The following is a 10,484-nucleotide window of genomic DNA, read 5'->3' as shown; positions in this document are numbered from 1 at the left end:
ATTGTGATTGAATGCATGGAGTGTTGCAGCATTTGAAAGACAGGGGCTTTATTACCACCGTGGCTGAGTGACATGGGATAGTGCCAATTCAACGATACTTACCTTAATTTCACAGAGCACTTTGCTGCACTCTTTCCTCGAAAAACCCTTTATATGACTGCTTTTCCATTGATATAAAGTCAGAGAAGTTTAAAAAATTAAGACTGGAAATCTGGGAAAAGTGAGAGAAGTTAAAGCTGGCCTCGGAGGTGTGTTGGAGACCTCACCTGCTAATCCAAATGCTGCAGATTCCAGTCTTGCAGGGGTGATCTACCAATATCCAGAGCCTGTGGCGGATCCAGGATAGGGGCAAGGGGGAGAAAGGTAGGGGACCTGGGAGGTAAACCTCTCAGCCAGTGGCGTAACTAGGAATATGCCTTGGGAGGGATGGGGGTCCAGGAGGTTGTCTCTCCCCCCCCCCTTGGCAATGGGTGGTCTGAGAAAATTTTTGAAAAATGACATGCCTATAAATACATTTTACATCATTTTGGCAATTAAAATGTAACATTTTAGCACATGCAGTTATTACATGTCAAAACTAGAAAATAGTTTTAAACACACATATTTTTAATTTCTCTGAGGGTATAGGGGGGAGGGGGTAGGAACTATCCCCTGATCCCACCATAATTATGCCACTGCTCCCAGCAGTAGTGGGGGTCTGAATAAAATAAACATTTCATCTAGTGAGAATTAGATTCCCGGAGGGAGGGCTATAACCCCCCACCCTCCATGGTAGCCCCTTCCTGGATCCACCACTGTATAGGGCCATGTGTGTTTGTGCATATACATTTTTTTGATTTTTGGGATCCCCAATATAAAGGCATTTGGGAGCTGTTTTTGGGGTATGTGGAATAAATAAGACATAAAAATTGGAAATTGAAAGTTGGTGTGAATCCTCCTTGGGAGTGACGTGATGTGCATTATGTGCAGTGAGTGATTATTGGCTCACCTTCTCTTTTGTAAGTGGCCCTCCAGTAGCTTCCTATTTTCCCTAAAACTTAGTGCTTTCTGTTCGATTCCCTCTTACTGTGATCCAATTGTTTGCAGCTGATCTCATTTACGAGGCGTATTCATAAAGTAAGGGCTGTGTGGTAATAAGAAAAAATATACTCATATGAAACACATATTATTGGCACTTAAAGTTGGCTACAAATCGACTTCCCTTCTCTACGTAATCATCATTCACCTCTATGCATTTTTTGTAGCGCTGCACCAGTTTCTTTAAGCCCTCTGCATAGAAGCTCGCCGCCTGTGAGTTGAACCTATTGGACTAAGTCACAGATTTACACTGCTGTCAAAGCCAATAAGAAAATTCAAGAGTTCGTTGTGAACTCTATAACCACCCACCCAGGGGTGCCGCTAGGAATTAAGGTTGGGGGAGTTAAGGTGCAACTAATACCGGGGTGTGTGGGGGTAACACCCACCAGGATAAGCGCAGTAGGTGCGAGATTAGTAAATTGCGGAATTTTAAGATAAATGGTTCAAAATGGTGAGTTTTACGGCTTTCTGAGGGATATTTTATTAATCCTTACACTATTCTTTAGTAATATGAATCCAATTTAGTAAAATTGATTAAACTTAAAAATTTCTCTGAGCTCTGGGGGGAGTTTTATCCCCTAAAATCCCCCCTCGCTGCACCACTGCACCCACCGTACAGTCCTTACCTTGCACCTAGCAACTACAGTAGAATCCTGATTTAAGGTTTTTCAGGGGGGACAAAATTTAAAACACTAAATGCGGAAAAACACTAAATGAGGACCTGCCATTTTTTTCAGGTTTTAGGGATGGTAATGATTGGAATGGCTTTTTATGAATAAAAAATATTATTTTAAGTAACTAAAAGGTGGTGAATGCAGCAAAAAATTCTTTAATGAAATGTTCTCTGCCCTATGAAGGTTGGATAATACTTTTCAGGAATCAGCTAAAAAAATGGGTAGTAAAAATAAGTAATGAGAGGATGACAATTGTTTTAATGAAATATTTTAAGAAAATTCTAATAAACATCAACTTAAAAGCATTCTCACACGGATTATTATTATGGACATTAGTGATTCCATTTTTATGCATATTTCAGTGGTCTATGAAATTTAGAATTTTTTCTGTAAAAGTGACATGTAGGTGACTATAGCATTTCTAATATAATAAGAAAAGTAGGTACTCGAAAAATCATGAGGAATGAGTGAAATAAAGGGACAGCAGAAGATCGCTAATCCCGAATTCTCAACTACCGAATATCTAGTAAAAGGGAGGTTTTCTGGAATTTTGCTAACTTAACGTTTTCTGTTGCCTCGGCGAAACAAGGGATTTATGAGCCTTTAAAAAGCCTCCTATGCGCACATTTTGAATTTCGAGGTCATTCAAAAAAGTAGAATCTTATTTTAGTATGCGTACAAGTCGATGGTGATTCAACTCGATGATAACACCAGATTCCTTGTCATATATCCGCGGCCTTATGCAGGTCGAATGGAGCCGGGAGAAGTTGCTTACGCGGCGCGCTGATCACCTTGACTCCAACTCGCCTTGTTTCTCGGCAGCTTTTAATAAAATTTGGTTGGAGCTTGAATAACGTTTAGCTAAACTCTGTTAAGTGAAAAGGTTTAACCTTCAACAGAACTGGATTTCATCCGAAAAATTGTCAGTGCCTCTGGAGGTTGGCAATTTCGTCAGGGTTATGATGTCGAAGTCAACCACCAACCACCTGCCGGATTTTCGTATTTTTCCGCGCTCATCTATTCTACCGTGAGTATGCGGTGATTTTTTTTTCCAGCATGAGCGATTTATTTAGAGTCATGGACCGTGATAGTTCGTCATAACTCCGATTGTCATTCTCTTTTGACATTAATTAGCACCAGATAAATATTTTTGAATCGACAGCGATATCAACCAGCCGCATGTCGATAAATTGGCTCCGGGATATCTAAATTACGATGTAAAATAATGTTGTTCCGCAGGGAAAGAATGCTCTCACTCACGGTCATGACAGGGGAAACACTTCCTCTGTTCTTTCGCTGTTCCTCCGTGGAAACTGACCTTGGAATGGATTATAGAAAGAATCTTCTAGTGAACTGCGCAATTGATATTGGGCCTCCTCTTTTGAACAGAGAAAGTAGCCGACTGAAAAAATATTGGGCTAATAATCGACTGCCCGTAGGGAGTAGAGTTGAAAGGGGCATAAGCCATCAATTGAAAACATAACGAGAAAACCATTATTGTAGCGGCCCTCGGAGGATAACTCGTGTCATCAGTCGTCACGTATCATCGAAGTCAAGTTCAAGAAGTGAAGGATAAGGTAGTTCGAGGTTATTAAGGGATGACTTTGCTCCATTAGATCGGATCTAATACAAAAAGTACCTGGTGTTTGGATCAGAAGGGGAGCGAAACGTTACGAGAAGACAAACCACCCAACTTGTGAGTTGAAGGTCGCAGCGCTGCGCTCGCGGAAGAAAGCAGTTGAAGAAGCGTTCCCCGGTAGATTCTATCGACTCTTGGTAAACTTTCATGAGACTGTTCTTGTTGATGAGAATAAATTCGAAGATTTGGATGAACCGTCATGAAAAAACGTTAAATCGGGCAAAAAAATCTTGAGCGGGACAAATTTTTACGACCATAAATGCGGAAAAACGCAAAATGCGGAAACACTAAATACGGATAATTTTTACATTGTCCTCATAGGGAATGAACCGGGACCCAAAAAAATAAACGCTAAATGCGGAAAAACCTTAAATGCGAAGACCTTAAATCCGGATCCGACTGTACTTCCTCTTCTTGCACTTGAAACAGTGGCTTGGTGGACAATATTTCAAAACCAAAGAGGAACTCAACAGTGTTATCAATTGGTTCAACTCTCAGGTGGCGAGGTTCTATGCAGAGGGGTTAGAGAAGCTGGTGCAGTGGTTATGAAAAATACTTAGAAGTGAACAGCAACTATGTAAAGAAGTAAAGTAGGTTTGTAGCCAACTAAAAGTGCCAATGAAATGTGTTTCATATGAGTATAAATATTTCTTACTTAATGATTATACCTCGTATCTTCTCCTTTAACCTCTCCATTCCCTCTGGAGAAGAGACGAATCTAGGAAATCAAACCTCCCCAGATGATAATAAGTGGTTTTCAAATTGTTTCTGAAAGTTTCTATTCCTAAATGTTTTGTGAATCTCAACGAGTACATCTATGAAGAAAATATGTATTGTAACTCAAAGGGGTTTATCAGAGGAATTGGAGAGAATTTGAAGATACATATTTATTAAGTGAGTAAGAAACTTCTGAGAATCCTGTTCAAATATTGATAAGTAATAACATTGATTGAAGATGAAGTATGTTATGTATTTGAGTTCTCTTTTATTTGTATTGCCGCCTTAGTGATGCGCTGTCCGCCATATTGGAAAATATTGTTATTGCTTTGTTTTTTTTGTATGTATGGGATAGCTTGGGGAATAAGGCTCTCTCTCTGACTAGACTTGGCACTAAACGGACGTGCTCACCGAGAGCGGCCATCGGGTGATAATAAACGTCTGATTAAGATGTAGGCCTTTTTATTCCACCTTCCGGATCCAACAAATGGCGACGAGGATGGGATCCATCGGAAGCGGCGGAAATGCAAGATTGGTGGCTGGAATAAGTATTGCTTTTGAATTGTGAAATGAAAATGTGAATTTGAACTTGAACTTAAAATGTGCTCACCACGTGGTCGTAAAACTTTAGTGCCTCAGTATTCTTGCCTGTTTGGTGTTATTTAAGAGCCTGTTTGGCGTTACTTAATTGCCTGTTTGGCGTAAACGCTCCTTACATGTGTTTTTTTTTATTATTTGCCGATTAAATTTTTGCCTGTTTGGTGGAATCTTGTGTGCACGTGTTTAACGGATTTTGGTTGCTGTTTTTTGCCTGATTGGCGTGTGTATTTGCTGCTTTTATCGCTTGAATTTTTGGCTTCAACTGATGTGTGATCGCTTTTTTTCTTAAATTTTCGTCATAGTTATGGATTTGTAGTTTTTGTGTTTGCACGTTAAGGGGTTTTCGTTGTTGAACTGATACTGTGTACAAGAGGACTTAAAGTGATCATACTATGGGATGAAAATACCTCTATTTTGTTAGTTACCGATTTCCTGTGATTTGTGTTTTTTGTGTGAACTCTGAACCGACAATTCAAAATGGCTACGGGCGAACTTGGTGGCGTGGGTACGGCATGTGCTCCGTTAATTAACGTCGGTATGGTCCCTAATTTTAGTGGGAATGCAGAAGAATTTGAGGACTTTAAAGAACAATTACTATTTTATTTTGAGGCACATAATGTGGTTTTACCTACTCAACAAAGGGCTGTGCTTTTATCGTGTACTGGTCCTCACACCTACGCGATTGCAAAAAAATTGTGCGCTCCTGACCGGCCGGGGACTAAAACTTTTGATGAACTGATGGCCATTATGTCTAGCCATTTTATTCCTACTGCGTGTGTGTGGGTTGAAAGGGATAAGTTTGATGCCCGCATGCAGGGGCCGGATGAGGCCTTCAAAGATTTTCTAGCGGACCTTAAACAGTTGGCCGAACACTGCAAGTTCGACAACCTCGATCAAGCCCTTTTGAGGCAAGTGCTCCGCGGCATGAGGAATTTGAGCTTGAAAGAACAATTATTTTCCTTAAAATTCGAAGAGCTTACTCTAAGGGTTGCAACTGATCGCGCTATTGCGGCAGAAAGGGCTAGAGTTCACGTTCGCCAATTTCAAAGTGCTGGTTCGGTGGAAGTGATAAACATTCATTCAGTTTCGTCCCCGAGACAAGTGACTAGGGCAGTGGGAAGTGGTCCGGATGGCCCACGTCATGAACATCAAGGGAGGGGTCCAGCGCAGAGTGGCACGGGATGTCACCGTTGTGGGTTTCCATCCCCGCACAATTGCCCCATGAAGGATGCCACCTGCCATTATTGTCACCTTAAGGGGCACATCGCGAAGATGTGTTTCCGGAAACGTCGGGCGGCGATGCAGAGGTCTGATGGGGGAGCTCAGCAGCAGCAGCACCGTGGACATCAGGAGGATGCAGACCGCTTTGAGCCAAGGCGGGATAACGTTCAAGAGAGGACCTATGGTGGACCTTCTGTGCGGCAGCAGCGGAACCAGGGGTTTCGTGGTGGTCACGGGCCGTCTTGGCGGATTCAAGGATCTTCGCAGCATCATCTGCCATCATCTTCACAGCATTATCTGCCATCTCCAGATGAGTCTCCTGAACCAGGGTTTCGAGGTGGTCATGGGCCGTCTTGGCAGCATCAAGGATCTTCACAGCATCATCTACCATCTCCAGATGAGTCTCCTGAGCCAGTCCCCAGCCCATCCAGTGCAAATCAGATAAGATCTATGCTTTTTCATACCCCTGCTTCAGTGGCCCCTGCTCCTATTAAAATTTATGTCAATATAGAGAATGTGCCTGTTTTAATGGAAGTTGATAGTGGAGCGGGGCATACCATAATAGGTAAAACATTGTATGATGAGAAATTCCCCTTTTTGAAGATATCTCCATCAGAGATTAGATTGTCCACCTGGTCCAATCAAAAGTTAGACATTTTGGGACAGTGTATGGTGAATGTGTCGTACAATAACGAAAATGCTAGGCTGTTGCTCTTAGTTGCTGCTACCCCAGGTCCTTCACTTTTGGGACGCTCATGGTTTAAAAATTTAATGATAAGTGTGTCAGGGGTAAATCATTTGAGCAACTTTGATAGCCTTCCTCGAGAGATTGCTGACTTTCATCATGTGTTTTCTCCTGGCTTAGGGAAATATTCAGGACCACCTGCTCGTATTCATCTTAAGAACGATGCGAAGCCAGTATTCAAAAAAGCACGGCCAGTTCCCTTTGCCTTGCTTCCTCGAGTGGATAAGGAACTTGATAACTTGGTGAATGAAGGAATCTTGGTTCCTGTGAAAGTGTCTGAATGGGCAACTCCTGTGGTGAATGTGTTAAAAAGGGATGGAACAATTCGAATTTGTGGAGACTATTCTTGCACAGTGAACCCAAATTGCTTGAGAGATGTGTATCCCCTTCCAACTATAGATGAACTGTTGGCTAAATTGGCGGGTGGAAAGTTTTTTGCACGCTTTGATTTGTCGTTAGCTTTTTTGCAGCTGACAGTGGATCCAGAGACAGCTAAACTCCTTACGCTGAACACTCACAAGGGGTTATTCCAGGTACATCGCCTTAGCCAAGGTCTGAGTGCCTCACCAGGCATTTTTCAACGGACAATGGAGACTTTGTTGGCAGGACTCAAAGGAGTGGTTGTCTATTTAGATGATATTTTGGTGCAAGCTTCTTCTAAGGAAGAGTTGTGGCAGAGAGTGCGAGAGGCTTTATCCCGCATATCCACTGCAGGCCTTCGTCTTCGACCAGAGAAGTGCCAATTCGGGGTAACGAGTATCCAGTTTGTAGGGTACTTGATCAATGGACATGGAATTTTCCCTACCAATGAGAAGGTAAAAGCCATATTAAGTGCCCCTGTTCCTCATAATGTTGATACCTTAAGAGTATACTTGGGTTTTATTAACTATTATGACAGATTCTTTCCAAATAAGGGCTCCAGATTTCATATTTTGTATGATTTACTGAAACAAGACACTCCATGGAATTGGTCTTCAGCACATGATGAGTGCATAGAATATGTGAAACGTGTGGTCACTACTGCTTCTTTAGTACATTTTGACCCCAATCTTCCCTTAGTTCTTGCTTGTGATGCCTCTCCTCATGGAGTAGGTGCTGTTTTATCGCATGTTATGCCTGATGGCGATGAAAAACCTGTGGCTTTTGCTTCTCGGGTGTTGAAGCCAGTGGAGAAGAACTATTCACATGTGGACAAAGAATCCCTGGCAGTGATTTTTGGTGTGCAAAAGTTCTATATGTATTTGTGGGGGCGTAATTTTACTATAATAACTGACAGTAAACCTGTTGTGGGTATATTTAATAGTGAAAGGAAGCAGCTTCCAGAAGTGTTATCTCCTAGGGTATTGAGATGGTGTCTGTATCTGGCCAATTTTAATTATGTTATAAAACACCGACCAGGGAGTAACCATTGTAATGCTGATTTTTTAAGCAGGTTACCTATTGACCAAGATGGAGATGACTCCTTCCCAGACCCAGCAGGTATTTTGTTGCTGGAAGAGGCCCCCCCCTCTTCCGCATTGACGGCTTCATCAATTGCAGAAGTCACACAACGGGACCCTGTACTATCCATTGTTTTGGACTGTATCCTTAGAGGACGGCAATTTTCTTCTGATCCCGCTGTTCAAACCTTTTTGCGAGGGCATGGAGGCTCTTTATCTGTAACGAGTGGGTGTCTTCTTCGGGGGGATCGAGTGGTAATACCAGCAGCTTTGAGACCTTCAGTTCTCCAGTTGCTGCATAAAGCCCATCAAGGCATTGTCCGAACAAAAAGAGTGGCACGCAGTTATGCTTGGTGGCCAAATATTGACAAAGATATTGAAATCATGATTAAATCTTGTGAGAGTTGTGCGTTGGCACAAAATAGCCCTCCAAAGGCTAAAGTAATGTCATGGGATATTCCTAAAAAGCCGTGGTCGAGAGTCCATGTGGATTTTGCTGGCCCCTTTCATGGCCATACTTTATTTATTTTGATTGATGCTACTTCGAAGTGGGTTGAGGTTGCATTTACTAAAGGGTCTTTCTCTTCCAGTACTGTTATTTGTCAATTGAAAAGATGGTTTTCTACTCATGGGTTGCCTGACCTAGTAGTATCTGACAATGGCCCAGCATTTACATCTGAACAATTTAAAATTTATCTGGAAGGGAATGGGATTAGCCATTATTTGACTCCTCCTTACCATCCAGCCTCTAATGGCCAAGTGGAAAGAACTGTCCAAACCATAAAAAGATTGTTGAGGAAGCTACCATCAAAGGATTGGGTAGAGGAGCTCCCAAATATTCTCCTCATGTTGAGGTCAACCCCTAATGATATGGGAAGGGCCCCGAGTGAAATCCTAATGGGTCGCAAATTAACAACCTTACTAGACAGGTTGCTCCCCAACACTGGAATTGATGGGGGGGAGGGAAGACCTGACTCAAGTCTCAAGTCTTACAAATATTCCCTTGGGGATTTAGTTTATTTTAGAGTTTACTATGGGGGTAAGAGGGTTTGGCAACGTGGGACAATTGTAGGAATTGAGGGTACTAGAATTTTTAAAGTAAAAAATGAAGAGGGGAAAATTGAGAGGCGTCATGTAGACCAACTCCAGAGGAGAATATCTCCTAATGACAATTCTCAGTTCATTTCACAGGCATGGTCTCCAGGCAGAAATGTTGAGGAAAGAAGCTCGTGGGATTGGAGAGGTGAGCTACCTCCCTTAATATTAGATGAGGTTCCCGAGCCCACAGTAGTAAACGGTAGTCCTTCAACTGCTCCAAGCCCTGAGACAGAGACTGATGAGGACACAAGACCAGAAGCCCAGGTGGCAGTAGACAATTCTCCTGGACAAGATAACCGTCCGAGGCGGATGACCAAGCAGCCTCCCTATCTAAAGGATTATTTTGTTAATTGAAGATTTATGTTCATGATTAAAAGGGGGGAGGATGTTATGTATTTGAGTTCTCTTTTATTTGTATTGCCGCCTTAGTGATGCGCTGTCCGCCATATTGGAAAATATTGTTATTGCTTTGTTTTTTTTGTATGTATGGGATAGCTTGGGGAATAAGGCTCTCTCTCTGACTAGACTTGGCACTAAACGGACGTGCTCACCGAGAGCGGCCATCGGGTGATAATAAACGTCTGATTAAGATGTAGGCCTTTTTATTCCACCTTCCGGATCCAACAAAGTAGATGCAATAAAATCCTCTCAGGGCAAGTCACAAAATACCTAATTATGAAATTACAAAATAATGTGTACATTATTTCAACCACAATCACAAAAGAAAGTAAAAAAATGTGGCCATCATGAAAGCACTTTTTAAATAACAAATAATTGACTTGATTCTTATTTTATTTATCAATGTTTTTTAAATTTATTTTATTTAACTTATTTTTATTTATTTATCGATGTTTAAAAAAAAAAAAAATATGTAGTTTATTGTAATATGTCAGGGCCGTTTTATATGCTTCAGGAAACCTAACTCTGCTATCATGATTTAGCTAATTCTATGAAAAGGATATTTGTAAAGGTTTCTCAAAAGCAGTACATACATATCACCATAGTTTTGAAGGAGGTTCTTGAATACCTAAATTGAGTTTCCCCAGAGACTAGCGAGAGGTTTCTGGTGTGGCACATCAAAAGATGTTGGATAGGATTTTTAAATGCTTTGAAAAGGTTTAAAACAGGGTCTGTGGAGGTTTTGTTTCAGTCAATACAGAGAGGATTCAAACAAAGGTCTCAGAAACCTCTATTGAAATTTCCTTCAGCAATCCCAGTGGTTTTCAATGCAGGCATTGGAATGGGGTTTTGATTTGTTATACATTTATCAGCAC

At 41.6% G+C, this 10,484-nt stretch overlaps 1 protein-coding gene across 1 annotated transcript; it reads left to right on the top strand.

The window, feature by feature from the left end:
- Nucleotides 1-5,454: 5,454 nt before the first annotated feature.
- On the top strand, nt 5,455-9,564 carry LOC124164589 (uncharacterized protein K02A2.6-like). The gene has a single exon (XM_046542015.1). It carries the CDS (start codon nt 5,455-5,457, stop codon nt 9,562-9,564), a length of 4,110 nt encoding a protein of 1,369 aa, XP_046397971.1.
- Nucleotides 9,565-10,484: the final 920 nt, after the last annotated feature.

Source organism: Ischnura elegans, chromosome 1, assembly GCF_921293095.1.
Source record: "Ischnura elegans chromosome 1, ioIscEleg1.1, whole genome shotgun sequence".
Lineage (NCBI taxonomy): Eukaryota > Metazoa > Arthropoda > Insecta > Odonata > Coenagrionidae > Ischnura > Ischnura elegans.
Note: the sequence above shows the minus strand (reverse complement) of the source record. Positions and strands in the feature narration are given on the sequence as shown.

What these genes read in the sequence shown, in the direction of transcription:
- LOC124164589 (XM_046542015.1), top strand. Translation starts at nt 5,455, where the DNA reads ATGTCTAGCCATTTTATTCCTACTGCGTGTGTGTGGGTTGAAAGGGAT.